Source organism: Amia ocellicauda, chromosome 10, assembly GCF_036373705.1.
Source record: "Amia ocellicauda isolate fAmiCal2 chromosome 10, fAmiCal2.hap1, whole genome shotgun sequence".
Classification (NCBI taxonomy): Eukaryota; Metazoa; Chordata; class Actinopteri; order Amiiformes; family Amiidae; genus Amia; species Amia ocellicauda.
The window spans coordinates 31350657-31372114 of NC_089859.1; the positions used below are offsets into that span (position 1 = coordinate 31350657).

The 21458-nt window shown below is 40.5% G+C and overlaps 1 protein-coding gene and 1 long non-coding RNA gene across 2 annotated transcripts; one reads left to right on the top strand and one right to left on the bottom strand.

The window, feature by feature from the left end:
* Positions 1 to 903: 903 nt before the first annotated feature.
* On the top strand, positions 904 to 19500 carry LOC136760499 (integrator complex subunit 8). The gene is made up of 28 exons (XM_066715933.1): positions 904 to 921; positions 1323 to 1459; positions 1758 to 1932; positions 2146 to 2286; positions 2519 to 2590; positions 2690 to 2741; positions 2934 to 3116; positions 3457 to 3564; positions 3938 to 4093; positions 5063 to 5163; positions 6644 to 6791; positions 7277 to 7347; positions 7674 to 7849; positions 8687 to 8817; positions 11895 to 12005; positions 12775 to 12976; positions 14718 to 14839; positions 14991 to 15175; positions 15544 to 15577; positions 15894 to 15953; positions 16045 to 16106; positions 16599 to 16717; positions 17159 to 17262; positions 17695 to 17745; positions 18154 to 18227; positions 18320 to 18384; positions 18803 to 18846; positions 19296 to 19500. Exons 2-28 carry the CDS (start codon positions 1330 to 1332, stop codon positions 19410 to 19412), a joined length of 2994 nt encoding a protein of 997 aa, XP_066572030.1. The 5' UTR covers positions 904 to 921; positions 1323 to 1329; the 3' UTR covers positions 19413 to 19500.
* On the bottom strand, positions 19452 to 21449 carry LOC136760500 (uncharacterized). The gene is made up of 2 exons (XR_010820208.1): positions 21173 to 21449; positions 19452 to 20485 (listed from the first exon to the last, which is right to left on the bottom strand). It is a non-coding gene; the product is annotated as an uncharacterized LOC136760500 (long non-coding RNA).
* Positions 21450 to 21458: the final 9 nt, after the last annotated feature.

Here is a 21458-nt window from a genome sequence, read left to right on the forward strand (position 1 = left end):
GGCAAAGTTGAGCGTTTCCCACAAATCGCAGTATTTTTGAATGTTGTCTTTACACACATGTTGACACGCTTCACTACACACTTGCGTGCTTTGTGTTATTGTGTTGCTGTGTTGATTAGACATCATTATTATTCGTCAGTGAATCGTTGGTGAACAATAGCAAATTATTAACGCACGTGTTTATTTTAAAATGTAATGATTTGACCGTGGGTTGATATATACTCTGGGATATAGAGAAAAGGAGAGGAAAGATAGAGACATGGCAGGGACAGAGGCAATTGAAAGCTCTGGGGTTTATAACGAGCGATGTGCGCATTTAAAACGAATCAATCCAGCCCCGCCGGGAGTCCATAGAAGAAGAAATCAGATCAATAGAGATAACAGTTATAGTGTCCGTGCTACTACGATATAAATTAGCTATGTGCATATATACCTCAGAAACGGTGACTTTACAGTTTGTACTGTAGTAAAGCTGACAAAGTATATTCAGATAGACTTCATTCAATTCGTATAAATACTACTATTGCTAATCCTATTTTATCTAGCCTGCAAATGTAGATAAATCAAATCAAATTCACAAATCGACATCGCGTAAAAATAAAACTCGTGGATGTATAATGTTTTTTGTTTTTTTTAAATCAAATCAAAAGAACCGCTAATGAAGTCGTGTAATGATTGTACGGCAGTATGTGGGTGCGCCTATTGTCCCGTCACTACGGCTTCTGCAGCGGAAGCCTCCGACCCGGAAGTGATCTGCGGATTTCACATGAATGAGAATGCAGTTGGTCTAGACGTGTTATCTGTCTGAATTAAATCTACAGATTGTTATATTATTAGTTTGGATTAAATAACACATATATATATATATATATATATATATATATATATATATATATATATATATATATATATTCTCTCAAGGTAAGTCGCCAATGCGCACAATATTGTATGCTTTCTTGTGGAAATGAGCACTTGGCTACTTCCTCGCTCAAGAATCTGCAAACTATTCTGTATAGCTAACGTAGCTTATTATGCGTAGACATTTTACAATATTCATGAACTGGGGCACCATAATATTGCATATAATCACTACTTGACTCATTGCATGAATCAAATGCAGAGCGTGTGTAGCTTTAGTGCAGCGCTCGTTAGTCTATTGCTTCAGCTGTCCCTGTGCAGTGAGGATAAGGAGGTGCAGTCTTGCGAGTAGTTGTGATTCAAGTTGTGTACTATAAAATGTAGTAGACGGGAAAGTGTGTGTGTGTGTGAGAGAGAGAGAGAGAGAGAGATGCAGTTTCTGACCCAGGCTCTTGCCCTGAAAGCGGCCGGATGAGCGCCGAGGCGGCGGACCGGGAGGCGGTGACCTGCAGCCGGCCGTGCACCCCTCCGCAGACAACATGGTTCGAGTTCTTGCTGGATGAGGATTTGCTGGAAAAACACCTGCAGAAAACCTCTCCAGGTGAGTTGCTTATACCCAGCCTGCTTGGTTAAATATTGGTTAAAATATAAAACCTCAGAGAGAATCCTAGTGACTATCAGTAGCTCATAGAGCAGATCTTCAGTAAGAGATGGATTAGGGTATGTCTATCGCACTCCAGTTTATTTGTATAGGTTCCCACAATATAAGATTTGAAGAGGCGTAGGGATGCAGGAAGCAGGCAATTGGTCCTGGATGAGCACACGTGTGTGTATTGGGGATGTAAGCTTGGGTGAGTCTGTTTGACGTGTGTTTCTCTTTCTCCTGTCTCCTTGTGCAGACCCCGTACCGGTCCAGCTGGTGATCCAGTTTTTGGAACAGGCCACTAAGCCCACTGTGAACGAGCAGAACCAAGTCCAGCCCCCGGCAGACAACCGGAGGAACCGGACGCTGAAGCTGCTTGCCCTCAAAGTATCGGCCCACTTGAGATGGGACTTGGATGTGCTGGAGAAAGGGTGCGTCACGTAACGGTCCATTTTTGGGGAACCAAAAAAAAAACAAAAAACCTGGAAATGTGAAGTTTGAAAAAACCCTGGAAATGTAAAGTTTCCTGGGAAGCGCATGGCCATTATTCTTTAATAAACCGCAAAGGACATTTGTAGTTTCATCGCTGAAGTCATTCGTTCCATGGTAGTCCTCTGAGGTGTCTGTGCTGTTTTTCTCCTCAGCTTGTCCATCCCAGTGTTGAACATGCTTCTGAACGAGCTCCTCTGTGTCAGTAAGGTTCCCCCAGGAGTAAAACACGTGGATCTGGACCTTTCAACCTTACCCCCCACAACTGCTATGGCTGTCCTCATCTACAATAGATGGTAAGCAGTTCTAACAATAGGCTGCATAATTGTTTGTTTGGTTCTCTTCCAAATATTTAGTATTTTGTTCTTAATTTAACTTTTTAAATAATTAACCTGTATGAATAGTAGTGACAGTATTCTTTAGACTTTCAGGAAACAGATACCAGTATTTTAAGTGCCTGTTTTGTGCTTTATTCACTTAATATTTGCACTGGTGACTAATGAACTGTACTGTTGTTTTCTTCACCAGGGCTATTCGCACTATAGTGCAGAGCAGTTTCCCTGAGAAACAAACCAAACCCGGGCCTCATCAGTTAAACATGTTAGTATTTCATTGTCCATTCAAAATATTTACACAGTGCCTGGTATTTGACATTCCGGGGTCATTTTGTGATGCATGCTTTCTGCTTCCATGTCCCAGGCTGAACCATGTGCAGCAGGAGAAGGAACTGACCGAAAATATTTTAAAAGTGGTGAGTTCCCCGTGAACTGACTTTCCTGTGTAATTCTACTTTGATTCATTGTACTTTTGTCATTAATGGATTTCCCTCTGTGCCTTTTTTAACTTATTTTTACATGTTCAAAGTCAAGAACTGTATTTAATGTAATCCAAGAAAAATGAAGTTTTAGTAAAACCGATATCCCACCTGTTTTATATTTCCCAGCTAAAGGAACAAGCGGAAGACTCCATCATGGTTCTGCAGGGAGTGCTAGGGATTAAGAAGGACTTCTACATTCACACAATGCGGACGCTGGACCTTCTCGCGTCCGAGTCCTGCACGGCCAATGGGGAGACAGAGTGCTCCACGGCAGGGCTGAAAATCAGCGCCGACGAACTACACTGTCAGGTACTGTTCCCCCCTCTCTGTCATGTGGACTGGCCACCCTGAGAGACCAAGGCACACATCTGGCTCAGTGTCTTGTATCCTGGTCCTAGGAAGCTCCAATGCAATTTACTTTAAAGCTTGCCCAAAATCACCAGACACTGTGAGCACATTTTTAATTCAAATCAGTTGAGCAACTTACTTTTAGAAAAACGAGGGGAGATCATTTTTGCTTCTTACTTAGAACTCCTCACAGTCCTTTGATGCTAATTTATTGCAGACCGTTGTCAGCCTAAAACAACCTTTTTTTTTTTTTGTTTAATTTCATTCTGTTTAAAAATGAAAACTCTCCTGTCTTTCACAGGTTCACTATGACTTGGGCGCGGTCTTCTTTCAACAAGGCTGCTCTGACTCATCCTGCTATGAAAAGTCCAGAGACCATTTCTTAAAAACCAAAGAACTTCTTTTGAAGGTATTTAAAAATACTAACTTTAATCATAAGAATCTTGTTGGCATATTTATTATCCTTTCTAGAAATTGGATGAAATGTTCCATTAATGGGTAAATCTTTGTATGTTCGGGTGTTTTGGGAAATGTGTATTCTGTTTTTTACGGAGTCCGTTTTCTCTGTGTCTATTCTGTTGTGAATCATCTGTATTTGAAGATCTTGAAGTATTATCTTAAGTATTTTACGGCCTTGGATATAAATTGTATACGTTTAATTATAGACGCGTACGTGAGAAATGCCAAGCTATATAACGGGGATGGTAGACTATCAAATGTGCCAAGCTGATTAGTTATAATTGTCATGGCTTTTTTCAACACCTGTGGCTATTCTCCTGCAGCTTGATGGCGCAGCACTACATTGCAGGATTGACGAGAAACGGCTAGCAGGGTACTGGAATGCCTGCAGCATCCTCACCAACTCCTCTGATGTCAGTGACCCTCAGTCAACCTCCTATAGCCAGATTCACAGCTTCATCACATCGGGGAACTTCCAGGTAGGGACTCATTAACTTCTGCCTTGTAGACATTGGCGTAAGACGAGTCTGGTTATAGGAGTACTTGTTCACAATGTCAAGGCAGGAGCCCTGGGTTTAACGGGAGCCCTGGGGGGGGGTGTTTCCAGGCAAAAAATATTGCTTCAGGTCTTGAGAGGACTTTTTTTGCCTTCTCAATATTTAATTTAGTGTGGAAAGTGCTCACTTTATATCATTGGAGCTTCAAATCCAGTCCTCAAGGCCACAGTCCAGCAGGTTTAATATGTTTCTTTAATTCATCATTTGCACTACACTTAGGAAAGGGAATTAATTTGCTCCAGTTAATTAAAGGAATAAGATAATGAGTTTAATAAACTGATTTCAAGCTCCGGTGGAATGAAGATCCGAATTGCTTTGGCTCTCCAGAACTGGATTTGAAGGGTTTAAAAACGAATAACCTGATAAGAATGTGATAAACGCACCATGTATATCTTGTGTATCTTTCTGGGCAAACTACAGTCCTTTTAATTGTATTGATTTTATTTTTTTGAAGAAATAATCTGACTTTATACATGGCTGTCTAACAAGCAAGTGTCTCATTTCTTTTCATTTCCTCTTTCTCCTTCATTCTGTTAGAAGTGGAGAACAAGGACATTTTCATAGTGGGGAAAGGCTGGTCCTTTCAGCAGTGGGTGAAAGAGGGGAGGAAAAAGGGAAAAGAAACCTTGAGTGGCAGGATATGCTTTTACTTTCCTTTTCTGTTTTTGTATTATACAGTTTGAGCTGCTAAAGCCGTGTCATGTTTTTTTGTAAAATCTGTGAAGTTAACCATGTAATACTACTGTACAATGTGTACCTTTTTTACGTCACATAAAATCAATTTTCACCTTCTCTTCTGACACCCTGGATAAATGCCAAGGATTTTCCACTGTTTTCTGAAACTGTCTTTTTCCTAGTGTTTTCTAATGCAGCTCCTCTTCTCTTCTGAAGGGTCTTGTTGAGCTTTTTCTGAAGGACAACTTGACTCTCAGTCTACCTAGTCACTTCAGACAGTCCATCCTGAGGGAGTTTGTCCAAAGAACACAGCAGGGGTGAGCGTGCCATGCAGTGTCTGTTTTCTGTATTGTGAAATGCCACCACTGCAAGACCGTTAATGATCATTTCAGATGCGAAAGAAGCAATATTTCATATTTAGCAGTGAAAATATTGTGAGTGAAAGATTTAACTTCAACACTTTCCAAAACTTTTCTTTGTATTTTTCTGTTTAAGCTAATTTGAATTACCACTTGAATACCAGTTTGCTTTTATTTATTATATTATTTACTTGGATTACAAGCCATTTTCTCAGTTCCACAATATCAATCTCTTTCACTATCTGTATTTAAAGGAAACACGGTGGCCTTCACAAAATATGATTTATATTTGAGGATTTGAGTTCATAAGGTCCTAGAGGTCTACTTTTCCACTTGAGATTATAGCATTGATGGATGAAATTGTCAATTCTGAAAGTACTATGTACCCCCATCATTTTATGTAGAGGAATCAGGAGAGAGACTTGTCATTTGTAGTAGTCTTTGTTGTGCATTTACAACAAAAGGGGAAAACCTAACAAAAGGCCTGACAATCTGTATCGGCTTAAGTTTACAAAAAAATAAACGCATAGTTTGAAGTATGTTTATGCCAGTTGATTCAGGGTTTATTCAGCTGGACTGCACCACTGTAGAGCCAGGTATCTTGAAAATGTATTTTATTATTATTATTATTAATAATAATAATATTATTATTAATAATATTAGTATATATGTCTTACCAGACGCCCTTGTCCAGGGCAACTTACAAAATATAAGCGCAATACAAAGTGCAATAATACAGTGCAGTTCAAGGCATAATACATTTTATAAATTCAGAATTTACACAAGTGTATACGTGTTGTACAGTAAACAAAGTCTTACATCCTAGATTGTAAAGCTGATAAGTGCAGACAAGATGTTAAGTCAAAGATCTAAGGGAGAAGGAGTGTTGGGGATATCAAAATAAACAATGCAAGTGCAAGTAATGCAAAGGCAGGAGTATGACAAAACATTGTATAAGTGCAATCTTACAGGAGAGTAAATGACTAAATAAAAGTACAGTCTGAAAAGATGTGTCTTGAGTAAGCGCCGGAATGAGGTCAAGGACTCTGCTGTTTTGACTTTGGTGGGAAGGTCGTTCCACCACTTAGGGGCCAGGGATGAGAAGGAGCGGCTCAGGAGAGTGGAGAGGAGGCAGAGTTAGTCTTCTGGCACCGGAAGACCGCAGTGGTCTGGAGGGGATGTATGGAGAGACGAGGGTCTGAAGGTAGCTTGGTGCAGTGTGGTCTAGACAGCGGTAGGTGAGGGTCAGTGTCTTGAACTGAATGCGTGCCGTTATCGGGAGCCAGTGGATTCAGCAGAGTAGTGGAGTAGTGTGTGCGAATCGGGGCAGAGAGAATACCAGACGAGCCGCAGAGTTCTAGGAGAATAAAAAAAGAATGCTGATTCCAGATTATATTGGAAATAAAGGATGATCCTGTGTGTGTGTGTGCTGTACCAGTGACAGGGACAGAGCTGTGGAAGAGGTGTGCTTTAAGCTGTGCATCTGTAATGCTGTTCGGGATGCACTTGAGGGCCAGGTCATCAGTGTACGCTTCAAACAGCTGCTCCTCAAACCCACCAAAGACAAAATCGACTTCCTGTTGAAGGTATGGATTAATTGTACTGTTAGCTACCTGCAAACATGCTTTTTGTTGTTGGTTCTAGAGAGAAAAAGGTATTTCAGGTCTACAAACCACTCCCATTTATTTCAAAGTTCCCTAAACTAATTGTCACGCCATGCCTTGATATCACATTAATAATTTCTCCCTAAAGAAATTATTTAGAGGAGCACTTACCATCAAACTGGAACCCAGAACATAGAGTAGATAGGTAGTTTTAATAGGTACAACAGCAACCAATAAATATATAGAAGCTAACCAAGAAATAATATAGAAGCTAAAACACATAAGGAACAAGTGTAATTGGTATGGCTAAACTGCAGTGAAATTCCAAGGGAGATTTTTGTATGTGTGTGGTGTCTTTTATTATGTGATATAAATATGGGCTATTGGTGTAGTAGGCTGTTGATTGAATGTCTTTGGGGGATTTTGTTGTTGTTATGTAATTCTAATTTTAAATTTTGACCAAATAGGTGTGCGCAAGGTCTTTCAATAAGGATAATGCGTCCGAGAATTCAAAAAGTAACATGGCAGCCTTTTTAAAGTAAGTATAATCTCTTAATGTGTATGCTGCTTAAACCAATTCCCATTAATTCCCAAATGCAGGCCTTATTCTGAACTAACTTTTATTTCTATAAAAACATTGTACAGAATATAAGTCCAAAATTAAGTTCCTCAAGAAAATCAGCCAGTGTTGTTGTATTTCAGCATCTGGCAATGGCATTACAATTAAGGGGAGCAGATAAATTGTTATGGGGTAGAAGAATCCAGTGAATCCAATTTCTCTACACATGCTCTGTGATCGCAGAAGTGTGATGTTCTGGAAATTTGAGGCTGGGTTTCTGTAATGCTTTGTCCTCTCCTGCCCAGGAGCCTGTGTGAGAGTCTGGAGGACCCACAGCTGGTCTTCATGGTGTCCTCCCATGAGCTCTTCATGGAGCTGCTCAAGGATGAAGAGAGGAAAGCCCTCGTTGAGCAGATGAAGAAGAGGTCCGCCAGTGTCAGCCTGTGTACCAAACCCCTGCCTTCCTTCTATGACATTCCAGGTGAGTACTGTGGTCATACAGTGGCAATAGCAATGCCACAAAGTCAGGGTTTTGGTGTGACGGGAGCAATTTCAAGAGCTGTGGTTAGTGCCAGGTAGAATCTTGCTGACCCCAATTAGAGACCGTGCTTAAGCAGTCATGACTCAACTGTGATTTAAAAATGAAAATAAACCCTTAGCATCCACTTGTAACGTTACAATACTTTCATTTTTCGCAAAGATAGATTGATTGATCAAAGTACACAGTTTAGGATAATGTAGGAAAGATGTAGAGGTATTTTTTTCTGGAAATGTATCTTTGAGGAAATGTAGGAAGTCTTTAAGAAAGGAATACTATGCAGCAAGATACATTTAAAAAATCTGCTGTTTTTAAGATTTAACATACATGCATCTACTGTATTTGTTAATGTTGTTTTTATTGATCCCAGCTTAACAAACGTCCTCTTAACAAACAACTCTTAGGAGCCTGTTCTCTAACTCAGGGGTTCCCAAACAATTTTGATCCAGGGACCCCTTTGCCGCACAGATTTTGGATGAGGTCTCCCACCTCACCTCGGGGGGGTAAAACATATTTTTGTGGGGGGTGGATTTTGCCCCGGACCCCCTAGCACCCCCTCATGTACCCCTTGTGGGGTTCCCAGTTTAGGAACCTCTGCTCTAACTAGAAATCTGTGATGATCATGGAATGCACTTACTCAGACCCAAAGCTAAACAACTGTAATTGTTTGTGTCAATGTCCTGGAGTTTTGAAGTCTGTGGAAGAACCAGAAATTTCCTCAAAAATAATCAGTCCTCAAGTCTGATCCTCTTTCACTAATGATGTTTTTCTTGTCTGTAGCCTCAGCCAGTGTGAATATAGGGCAGCTGGAGCACCAGCTGATTTTGTCCCTGGACTCCTGGCGCATTCGCCAGATCCTGATCGAGCTGCATGGCATGGCCGAGCGCCAGTTCTGGAAGGTCTCCAGTAAGGTAAAGAGGCATTTTCACTGGAGGACACGCACAGCTCTTGTCACAGTAGTTAGTGTAGACATTACTCACACAGAACTATAAAGAATTGTTGGTATCGCTGAAGGGGAACTGCAAAAACCGAAAGCTTTCTTATCAATACATATCTTTCAGGTTTTAGTTGAAGAATTTTTTCAGCTGTGGGCAAAGATCCCATCTCATTACTTCCATATAGAGTGGGTGGTTTGTCCTGCAGTGGCTTATGTTACTAAAACATATTAAAATCTTGAGTTAACTTGGCAACCTCCCTATATTGATTCTAGCTTATCATTTCTTAGGTAGGCAACCTTATTAAAGTTTCTAATTTTTGCTTTTATTTCCTTGTCACACAGCAGTGTCAGGGTGGGTAACCTCAGGCCTTGAGGGCCACACTACTCTGGTTTTTATTCCCTTCCAGCTGTTAATGACTTAAACTAGATATTTGGATAATTCAGTCAAATTACCTGCCATGTCCAGGTTTTAATTAGTTGGTTAATTGAAAGGTACAATGAAAACCTGCAGAAATCCAGCCCTTGGAGGACTGGAAAGGCCCATCCCTGGTTATGTCTTATTAATAAGTCTTCATCCTTCCTACAGTGTCTGCAGTCATAGCTATTTCTGAATATCACAAAGCAGTGTATTGCAGAGACAGCCCTACATAGTGTCAGGTTTCAGAGAATGCAACAGATATTTCTTTGTGAAACATGTTTTTTCTGTTTATTATCAAACCTGGCATCAATGACACACCTTTCTGCTATGCACTGTCCTTTTGCTTTTAACAAACAAGAAATAATTCCAGAAGTCGTGTTTTTTACGGATAAAGGACCAAGATAAAATAACCAACACAATAAATTCATAGTCTCAGAAAGATCATGGCCATGTATACTAACTATGCACATAAAACTAATGGGGATATGTTTTATAACTATATTGAAAACACAATTTTTTCAAGCAGTCTATAATGACTATAAATCAATAAATATTTAGTAAGAGCTCAAGTGCAGACAGCAAAAGTACAGAATTATAATAGTTTGTGGTAATGTGATACCTCCTCTTATGTTTCTGAAAATTATTTAGAGATTCCATTTAACCAAGTTTGTTTTGGAAACTAAGAATAATTGTCAACAACTAATGAAGTAGTTGCTTTGTCAATGGGAATACATTTTTGGCTATCTGTTCTCTTTAGCAGTGGTGGGAGTTCTGGTAGGTTAAAGCTCAGTGGGAGATCGTTTAATCCCCTGGCTGTTTCACTGCACACACAACAGAAGCATTGTAACTGTAGGAGGGTGTCAGACTGGATACTCCTAACATCTCGGCCTATATGGCCATTTGTTGCTTTGTTTTATAGCAAATATATATAACAGAGAAATTAACTGCCACTAATAAACAGCAGCCATATGGTGTATGAAAATCAAATGAGCTGGCACGCAAAGTTTTAATAAAGCATGCATTTTATTGCCTTGTTGGTTGTTTTCATTTACATTAATCATTAACCCCCACCACCCCTCTTTGATTTGTTTGGCCCTAATACTCCTTAATAACACTATATACACTCACCTAAAGGATTATTAGGAACACCTGTTCAATTTCTCATTAATGCAATTATCTAATCAACCAATCACATGGCAGTTGCTTCAATGCATTTAGGGGTGTGGTCCTGGTCAAGACCATCTCCTGAACTGAATGTCTGAATGGGAAAGAAAGGTGATTTAATAACTTTGAGCGTGGCATGGTTGTTGGTGCCAGACGGGCCGGTCTGAGTATTTCACAATCTGCTCAGTTACTGGGATTTTCACGCACAACCATTTCTAGGGTTTACAAAGAATGGTGTGAAAAGGGAAAAACATCCAGTATGCGCCAGTCCTGTGGGCGAAAATGCCTTGTTGATGCTAGAGGTCAGAGGAGAATGGGCCGACTGATTCAAGCTGATAGAAGAGCAACTTTGACTGAAATAACCACTCGTTACCACCGAGGTATGCAGCAAAGCATTTGTGAAGCCACAACACGTACAACCTTGAGGCGGATGGGCTACAACAGCAGAAGAGCCCACCGGGTACCACTCATCTCCACTACAAATAGGAAAAAGAGGCTACAATTTGCACAAGCTCACCAAAATTGGACAGTTGAAGACTGGAAAAATGTTGCCTGGTCTGATGAGTCTCGATTTCTGTTGAGACATTCAGATGGTAGAGTCAGAATTTGGCGTAAACAGAATGAGAACATGGATCCATCATGCCTTGTTACCACTGTGCAGGCTGCTGGTGGTGGTGTAATGGTGTGGGGGATGTTTTCTTGGCACACTTTAGGCCCCTTAGTGCCAATTGGGCATCGTTTAAATGCCACGGCCTACCTGAGCATTGTTTCTGACCATGTCCATCCCTTTATGACCACCATGTACCCATCCTCTGATGGCTACTTCCAGCAGGATAATGCACCATGTCACAAAGGTCGAATCATTTCAAATTGGTTTCTTGAACATGACAATGAGTTCACTGTACTAAACTGGCCCCCACAGTCACCAGATCTCAACCCAATAGAGCATCTTTGGGATGTGGTGGAACGGGAGCTTCATGCCCTGGATGTGCATCCCACAAATCTCCATCAACTGCAAGATGCTATCCTATCAATATGGGCCAACATTTCTAAAGAACCTTGTTGAATCAATGCCACGTAGAATTAAGGCAGTTCTGAAGGTGAAAGGGGGTCAAACACAGTATTAGTATGGTGTTCCTAATAATCCTTTAGGTGAGTGTATATATATATATATATATATATATATATATATATATATATATATATATATATATATAATTAGTTTTACCTTGCTTTAGATACCCCACCCATTACAACAACAGTTGCAATAGTGAAAATTCAGGGGATATTTTGAAAGCTTTTTGCTCCAGAGGAATTCATGATTGGAATTCTAAAGTTTTCAAAGTAGAAATTTACCAGGAGATAGTATATAGGTATATTTATTGCTAATTTATTTCAGTGTTTTATATAAATTGGTTGGTATTTTATTTGAAGTTAGAAAATGACTAAGCACTAATTTTTCTTCCCAGTGGGAAATTCCACCAGATTACATTGGTGACATTTTGTCCATCAAGGATAATGTGACCCGAGACCTGGTTTACATTCTCATGGCAAAAGGTTTACACTGCAGCACAATCAAGGTAAGAGCAGTGTTTTTTTGATTGCCTACAAATGAGTAGCACTAACTGTGTGTAAAATCATCAGATTGACATCTGCTCAGGTCTCACCATTCTGATTCAGTCCTATTTTCACTAGTATGATTTCCTTTTTTTTTTCCTTCACGGAAAAAGTAAATTGTACCTCTGCTTTTTGCTAGTAGGGTGTGAACTTTACTAATAAAATGTCCACTGTAATGCTGGAGCTTCTGCAGGAATGCTGAGAGTACCTTAAAATTAAACAGTTTGCACCTATTTTCCTTCCCTTGTTGGTTGCGTTGCTTGTCTCTGAGGTTCACTTGTTCTCTTGATCTCTTTGAGTAATTTGTACCCTGAGGTGATTTGATTAACAATTGGTTATTCTGCAGGAAATGGTTGCCCTTAATGGATATAGTATAACTTAGTGGTGGTGTCAAACACTAGTCCTGGAGGGCCCCAATCCAGTTAAGTTTTATAGGTCATCTTAAATTACCTAGTTTCTAAAGACTGGGAACAAACTACTTATTGGTTAATAAAGACAGACTTGTTCAATTCAGGGAAACTATCTTAGGTCTGAATGGTAAGGTCCAAAACTATTTTGGAAATTTCTGCATTGGCCAAAACACCTGCTTATTTAATCCAACATACTTCAATATTTAGGCTGGACATTCCCTGGTCTAAAATCTGCAGAGCAACTCACGCCTGTGATCTGATAGCTCTCTTTAGTCATTTTTCAAGGTGTTTTTGTCTCAGTCTTGAGATCTGTCTCCTGCAGGATTTCCCTCACGCCCGGCAGCTGATCACCGCCTGCCTGGAGCTGGTGACAGAGTTCTCTCCCAAACTGCGGCAGGTCATGCTCAACGAGATGTTGCTGCTGGAGATCAGATCCCACGAGGCCGGGGTAGGCGGCAGCAGAGAGCGCCCTCCCACCGACCTGGTCAGCAGAGTCCGTGGATACTTGGAGATGAGGATACACGGTGAGGCACTCTGAGAGGACACAAGACCCTAACTTATCATAGGAGAGGAAAAGTTGTTCAATGTCCCTCCTCTTATGCTAACTAAGCTTGTAACACATTTGCACTCAATTTCATGATGGCTAGTGTTTGGGAGTGTTTTTGTTCTTTTTAATTACTCACGTACACTGCATGGCCAAAAGTATGTGGACACCGGCTTGTCGAACATCTCATTAATATGGAGTTTAACAGCCTCCACTCTTCTGGGAAGGCTTTCCACTAGATGTTGGAACATTGCTGCAGGGATTTGCTTCCATTACATTACATTACATTACATTATTTGTCATTTAGCAGACGCTCTTATCCAGGGCGACTTACATTTGTACCCATTTATACAGCTGGGCATTTTACTGGAGCAATCTAAGTGAAGTACCTTGCTCAAGGGTACAACAGCACTGTTCCAGTTGCAAGTCCAGAGCCCTAACCACCACTCCACAGTGCTGCCACATTCAGCCACAAGAGCATCAGTGAGGTCGGGCACTGATGTTGGGCGATCAGGCCTGGCTCACAGTCGGTGTAACAATTCATCCCAAAGGTGTTTGATGGGGTTGAGGTCAGGGCTCTGTGCAGGCCAGTCAAGTTCTTCCACACCGATCTCGACAAACCATTTCTGTATGGACCTCGCTTTGTACATGGGGGCATTGTCATGCTGAAACGAGAGGGCCATTCCCAAACTATTGCCACAAAGTTGGAAGCGCAAAATCATATAGAATGTCATTGAAAGAAAATCTTAATGCTACAGCATACAGTGGAACTAAGGGGCCCAGCCCAAACAGCCCTAAAACAGCCCTAGACCATTATTTCTCCTCCAAACTTTACAGTTGGCACTATGCATTTGGGTAGGTAGTGTTCTCCCAGCATCCACCAAACACAGATTCATCCCTCGGGCTACCGGATGATGATGTGTGATTCATCACTCCAGAGAATGTTTCCACTGCTCCAGAGTTCAATGGCGCCAAGCTTTACACCACTCCAGCCGATGCTTGGCATTGCGCATGGTGAAATATCTAAGGCTTGTGTGCGGCTGCTCGGCCATGAACAGTTCTTTGCTGACGTTGCTTCCAGAGGTAGTTTGCAACTTGGTAGTGATTGTTGCAACCAAGGATAGATGATTTTTACACGCTATGCGCTTCAGCACTGAACTTAACCATTCTGTGAGCTTGTGTAGCTCCACTTCACAGCTAAACTGTTGTTGCTCCTAGATGTTTCCACTTCACAATAACAGCACTTACAGTTGACACTAGCAGCACTAGCAGGGCAGAAATTTGATTAACTCACTTGCTGGAAAGGTGGCATCCTATGACGGTGCCGTGTTGGAAGTCACTGAGCTCTTCAGTATGGCCCAGTCTACTGCCAATGCTTGTCTATGGAGATTGCATGGCTGTGTGCTTGAGTTTATACACCTGTCAGCAATGGGTGTATCTCAAATAGCCAAATCACCTAATTGGAAGGGGTGTCCACTTACTTTCTGCTACTGCAGTGTTAGCCTCATGGCCAGCCCGTGATTGGAGATGAGAATTTGTTCTAGACAGACTTGTCTGGTTATATCATAGATAAATGAACACATTTCAAAACTCCTTTGTCCTCTGTTGTGAATGTACTGTTCGCTACTAGTAAATATATTATGTCCGACCCCCAAAGATCCCATCGCACAGCCGCCTGCATTGCGTTTCTCACAAGTCTTCTCCCTCTTGCTGTGCTGCAGACATTCCACTTCGGCAGACTGTTGGGGAGGAGTGCGTCGCTTTCATGTTAAACTGGAGAGAGAACGAGTACCTCACTCTGCAGGTGCCGCAGTCCCTTGTCCAGAATAACCCTTACGTCAAGGTAAAGGCTTCCTACACTGCTGGACGGCCTGTATAAGTTGCTTGAAAAAGGCCACACTGTACAACCGTGCGTTTGTTTTTGCCTGTTAATATTATTATCATTATATTTTTAACCCTGTCAGTTGGTTCACCTGTTTTCTTGTATGTTGCAGCTGGGGCAGCTCCTGGCAGCTACCTGTAAAGAGCTTCCGGGACCCAAAGAGAGCAGGAGAACCGCCAAGGACCTGTGGGAAGTGGTGGTTCAGGTCTGCAGCGTATCCAGCCAGCACAAACGAGCCAATGACGGCAGAGTGAGCTTGATAAAGCAGCGGGAGTCCACATTGGGAATCCTGCACAGGTATCTTCTGCATCAGTGCATGGTTTCATGAGCATCATGTTCGTGTTTGAGACCCAAGTGCACCTCTGTGAAAACTGAAGCCCAGTCTGTCACCATATTCTTTAGTTATCAGACTGTTCCCTTTTTAGTAAATCATTCAAGAATTAATAAGAAACATAGTATTAGCCTATCAAGTAATCCTTACCAACACAATGCTGTAGCCTCTCTCGTCTGCTTTGTCCAGAGAGTGAGAGTGGTTGAACTGTTGGGGTAACGGTGATTTAAATAATATCGCATTCCTATCTCTGCCTGTTTTGCTCTTATATTTCAGATGTTTAAAGCATACCTGTAATAGAAATATATATAACTTTTCACTTATTTTATTTTAGGAGCAAATTCGTGACCTTCATCAAGAAACTAAGGGTTGGTACAACATTGTCATCCGCTGTCTTTCAGAGCATTTGAAATCCATATACTTCCATAGTGGAGAGTGTTTCTATAGGGCTTAAGCCTATTTATGGTTCAGAAAGGCGCAGTAGGATTTTTTACTTTTCTCTTTCTTTATCAGCTTTTGAACTTAAAGCACTACTTTACAGTGTTCTTACTGAATTACAAGTCTGTCTCCCAATGTGCTCTTGACTCTTGCTTACTTTTCCATTTCACTATTTGTATTTGAAGTCCCAGTTTGAAGTATAGTGCCTTGCTTGAAATGGTGAAAATTGTTCATTGCCTTTTCTAGGAACCATTAGTGCTGACAACTCTCATCTCCCTGTTTGTGAGGCTCCACAGTATAGTGCGCGTGAGTCTTCTTTAATCAGCCACATTTCCATTAATGTTGCATCTGTTCAGTGACTAATCATTTCTGTCTGTGGCCTGTTCTTTCTCTGCAGGATGATATTGTAAATGAAGTCACTGCCGAGCACCTGTCTATCTGGCCAACAACCTTACCAAAGTGAGTGTAGTGCTGCCGTCTGTAATGATAAGGTTGTTTTATGGTTAGATAAAAGCAGTTAATTCTCTACATAAAAGAGAAGTTTAAGGTAGCATTGTTTCTTCAACTATTTCCCAAGCAGCATACTTTATAATTTATAACCATATAGAACATGTATGTATAAATGTGCTATATGTGTAAATATGTATTTTTTGTATTTATTGTAATAATGGATTAAGCAATATCGGAGTATGAAGAAATATTTCATGTTGTTTTAAGATGAACACTTCAAATTAGTGTTTGAGGTTTGATTACCTTGATCTGAATAAAGTGGTTGATTTCTACCAGAGGTCCTCCCATCCCTCATTAAAAGATTCCAGTGTGCAATATGAGAGCTGCAGGAGATTGCATTCATCTCTTCCATGAGACAATCGTCCGTGCAGTTTTGTGTTGTGTGCACCTGTAAAGAGTTCAGTAAAGCCGCTTCACCCGAGGCCTTCTCGTCCTTCCCAGCCTGCAGTCCGTGGATGTGGAAGCAGTTGCCGTGACGGTGAAAGAGCTGGTCAACTACGCGCTCACCCTGAACCCCAACAATCACTCCTGGCTCATCACACAGGCTGACATTTACTTCGGTACGTTTTCCTTTCACCGGAAGAATTTGACAGCAAGTGGGAGTTCACCTACTTCCATGATAACATGGGTTAAGATGCTGATGTCTTCTCTTCATATGAAGGAAAGGTCTCCACAAGAAACGCATCTTGCTTATAAGAAGAATAGTGTGAATGGTTTCTGCATACCTAAAATGGGTTATGAGCTTTAATAGTATAGATTTGCTAACTTCTAAAAGGCAGCAGTTCCACTTCGCAAGAACCTGGGTTTCCTGTCTAATTACATTAAATTACAAGCTGTGCTTTTGTTGCCCGTCTGCATCCTCTGACCATCACTAGGGGACTGGCTCTCTCCACTCCAGACATTGAGGTGTATGTCATTGTCATATGGCACTGGAATGCACGCCAACCTGTTCCAGTACCGTGTGGATTAGTTTGAATGTTCTCTTTGCTTTTTCTCCTCAGTGACAAACCAGTACTCGGCGGCTCTGCATTATTACCTCCAGGCGGGGGCAGTTTGCTCTGACTTCTTCAGCAAGACGGTCCCCCCTGATGTATACACAGACCAGGTAACCGGCTATTGGGATTAACAGCACGTCTCATTTAGGCTGGCGATGCGTCTTGTTTTATTCCGGTCAGTCTGGTTTTGAGCTGGTCTGTCCCCCCTCTGGCACCACAGTCTCATCTGTTCTTTCCAGATAAGGACTAAATTATGGAATGACCAGAGACTAGCAGAATGTGCCTGTGCTGTTGTGGCACGAAGGTTGCAATGAGGAGGCTGTGTGTGTATGTGTGTGTAAGGAAGCCCTGCTACCAGGAGGCTGGTTTTCAGTGATGTCTTCAGAGATTATTTATAACGTGCTTTCATGAAATTCTGTTTTAGGAAAAGATATTTACTGAGGACTATAGTAACAAATAAATGGGAAGACTTCTTAGTTAGCTTTGATGAGAATTATTTGTATCAAAAACTTGAATAAGGAAGTCTTTTGTGTTTTTTGCAGGTGCTGAAGAGAATGATAAAGTGCTGCTCTCTACTGAATTGTCATACCCAGGTAGGTTTTTACGTCCGCAGTAGTATTTGTGACACAATTCATGTGCAGGATTGTCTGAGTACCCATTCATGTGAAGACCCCAGGTTGCGTTTTGTTGTTTTTTCTTTGTGGCACCCCTGAGCACAGTGAAATGTGGAAATGAATTTCCCCTGGAGGCCTGTTACTCAGTTCCATGACCAGACTTGAAAAACATGAAATATGCTCATGCCATTTTTATTGTAACGGTTTACAATTTTGGAAATGTTCTTGATTGTTATTCCATGTATATTAAAGTAAATGTTCTCTCTTGCTCTCACAGAAAAGGAGCACAAAATACCCCAAATAACACTTCATTAAGATGGGCTCATCAGTGTATTGTGGAACTGTCTAATGGGAATTGTAGGGACTCATTTAATTTCTTGTTTGAAGGTTGCAGTGCTCTGCCAGTTCCTCAGAGAGGTCGACTATATGACTGCTTTTAAAGCTTTACAAGAACAAAGCGGGTACAGTATTATTTAATATTAATACAGTATATCTATGTATATACTACAGTATATATTTAAATGTATAATAATTTGCTTTGTGTTTATTTCAGGCATGATGCCATGGACTCCTTTTATGACTACATTTGGGATGTGACCATACTTGAATACTTGACTCGTATCCTTTGTGTGTGTGTGTGTATATGTATATATAAAAATATATATGTGTGTGTGTGAACATTTGAAGGAAAGTCATCTTATTTTTATTCAGGAAAATATAAATATGCAGCCTTCCAAAAGCTTTTTTTTTTGTGCTGTTTATATTTTATAATTTATTGTAGCATCATGCAACTAATGTGAACAAATGTACCATCCAGGGTATAATCTAAGATTTAATGATCATGACATTTGGTTGGTGCTTGCAGTTTACTTTGAATGCCATAACACAATTATGTATATAAAATATCATGCTGATTATATTATATCCAAATAATTTGGAAATATATATTTGAATTGCTTCATGGTTAAAATTTGTCCTGTATGGAGTCTTGCTCCCATAGTCTGTTTTTTCCAGTTCTTCCTTGACCTACAGCAAGATATTCACCATAAAAGAGGGGAGAATGAAAAAAGACAAATAGCTGTAAGTAGTGAATTGTTAGGGTATAATATGATTATCTTCAGATTTCAGTCACAAATTAAGCTGCTTTAATGAATGAGATGGACTGTAGTTCTGGTTTTTGTTTCAGCTCCTAACATGTTGAATTGCCCCATTAAAATTGCATAAAGATGACATAGCAGACATGGAGCTCTATCCATGTTGACCAGTAATTCAGAACAGAAAGCAATGCTCAATTTTTAGTAAATAGTATTGTCAAGGTTTGTGTGTGTACGTGTATAATAATATATTTTACACACACGCTACATATATAAATGAACAAAAACCATCACCAGTAGCTTTTTGCTTCATTTCATTCTAAATGTTCAGCACTTTAAAATTAGTGATTTTATTAGTTTTATTTTATTCTTCAGGGTCAGGTGTGAGCTGGGTCAGAGTCAGCAATGCCTATTGACCGTCCTTTGTGTCCTTAGATCAAAGCCATTGGACAGACCGAGCTGAATGCCAGTAACCCAGAGGAAGTCCTACAGCTTGCTGCACAAAAAAGGAAAAAGAAGTTCCTCCAAGCAATGGCAAAATTATATTTTTAGAATTTGTACAAATCGCCATTTTCAAAAAAAGACAACAAATAATGTATAGATATTTTATTTCATGTTAGAAAATAAACATTAAAACAAATGCATTTTGTCATTGTTTTATATACATGTATACATATTTACATAGACAAGTATATAATAAAACCTATTGCTATAAGCTTCTGAAGCTTAACCGATAGCTTAACTGGTTTCAAATGTTCTGCATCGAATCCGGATATCCCGTCCTGCTAAACTGGCTCATCCAGTAGAGGTATTTAGCAGGGGACATGATGAACCATTTGACAGCTTGGCTGTGAGTAGGAAACTCATGTCCTCTGCCCACAATCAATCTGGAAAGGCTGGAAAGTTAAGAGTCCTAAATTATAAATAATGTGCGTATTTTGAATTAAATACTTGCCTTTGGCAATGAGATTAAGTTATAGAAAGTTGGAGGTTACCTCATTTACAAATTCACACTATGGGCTAACTACATATTTACAATTAAAGACAAAGTGATAAATACTTGACATAAAACTCCCTGCACATTGACAGCAAACACTCATCGCCACTACAAATACTCAAGTCTTCCAGGAATTACATTTCTGCACAAGAATGCTCAGTTCAGTATTGCATTGCAGCTCACATTTGGGTGGAACTGATACCTGTATGGCCCCGTGCTGAACAGTCATTATTCAGATTACATTCGCTCAGACAGTGAAGCGCACGGCCGCTGTCCCAGGCAGGTATGGTGTCATGCATCAAGCATCATCTATGAACTCTTCCACTCAAGGCTCTAGGGAATTGTGCAGATTCAAGGTAATGCCTCAGAAATTCATAAACATGTTGATCATCTTCCTACACCAAAACAGTCTGCACCACAGCCTTTTAAAACTCTTCTGGCCCTTCCTTTTGTTGAGCATATTCACATCTTAAGACATAGATCCATCCATATTGGTTTCTTTCTGCAGCGGGACCCTTGTTTAGTGTGTCGGTGGCTTTTCTGTGCTCTTCGGGGGAGTCAGGATTCCTCCCAGTGACACAGGCGATAACCGTCCCAAACTTTCCTGCTGTTTCTGGTGAGCTGCACCCTGCAACAAGAATAATAGGGTTTTAAATAACACCTTTACTGTTGACAATACAGAAACCCTGAACAGGAAACAGTCATCTCCATGCACTGCATCCTCTGGATGTCAGTCTAAATCAATGAGCTGTATCTCAGAACAGTAAGCACTGCTTCCCCTTTCTTGTTACTGGCAGGTTGTAATAAAGAGCCAATTAGAGGGTCCATTACTCACATAACACCACTAGACCCCACTACCAAAGTTCACAAATATAGAGTTCTCTATATTGATAGTCATGTGGCCAGGTTTTCAGCATCTGTACATTTGCTATAGAAATTACATTGTTTTGACGAGTCCTTGTTTTCTAGTTAAATTAATGTGACAATATTGTCTATTTTTGAACATGTACCTGACAATACTTCTCAATCCCCCTTAAATGGATGTTGTACTGGTCAGGCTGTAGTGACACCTTGACACCATACCATATTATGACAATACCTTAAACGCACTGAATTTCCAATACTGTCATGTAGGAAAATACCATTCCTGTAATAAAACCTAATATGAAACTAGAAAGACTACCTACAATTTAGCTTTTCTTTCATTTCTTAAAAATCAAGATTTCTGAGCAAGTGACCCATCCTAAAAGGGAAACTCAGCCACAATGAGGATCTCAGCAGCCTTCATAATATTCCTAGTTGATCAGATACTCACCAGTAAGGATAGATAGTCCGTGTGGGTCTGGATATTGTGCCTGTCCTCGGTGGAGACTTTCTTGAACTCTTTCAGCTCTACAGTAGAGCCTTCACGGACAGTCTTGGCAAAAGGAGCCATCCAATTCACACAGTTTGATATAGTGTCCCATGTTAGACCTTTAAAACACAAGAGAATGGCACTTTGTTTTTTAAACAATCAAGGTTGTACCACAATCAAATTGTGTTATTTTTCTTTCATCAATAACTAACAATACTCCTCAGGCTTTGGTTTTGTATTGCAGGCA

Excerpts from the sequence above, each read along its gene's own strand:
- LOC136760499 (XM_066715933.1), top strand. The coding sequence starts at position 1,330 with ATGAGCGCCGAGGCGGCGGACCGGGAGGCGGTGACCTGCAGCCGGCCG. Across the intron at positions 7,348-7,673 it reads AACATGGCAGCCTTTTTAAA|GAGCCTGTGTGAGAGTCTGG; the intron begins GTAAGTATAATC and ends TCTCCTGCCCAG. Across the intron at positions 14,840-14,990 it reads AGAATAACCCTTACGTCAAG|CTGGGGCAGCTCCTGGCAGC; the intron begins GTAAAGGCTTCC and ends TGTATGTTGCAG.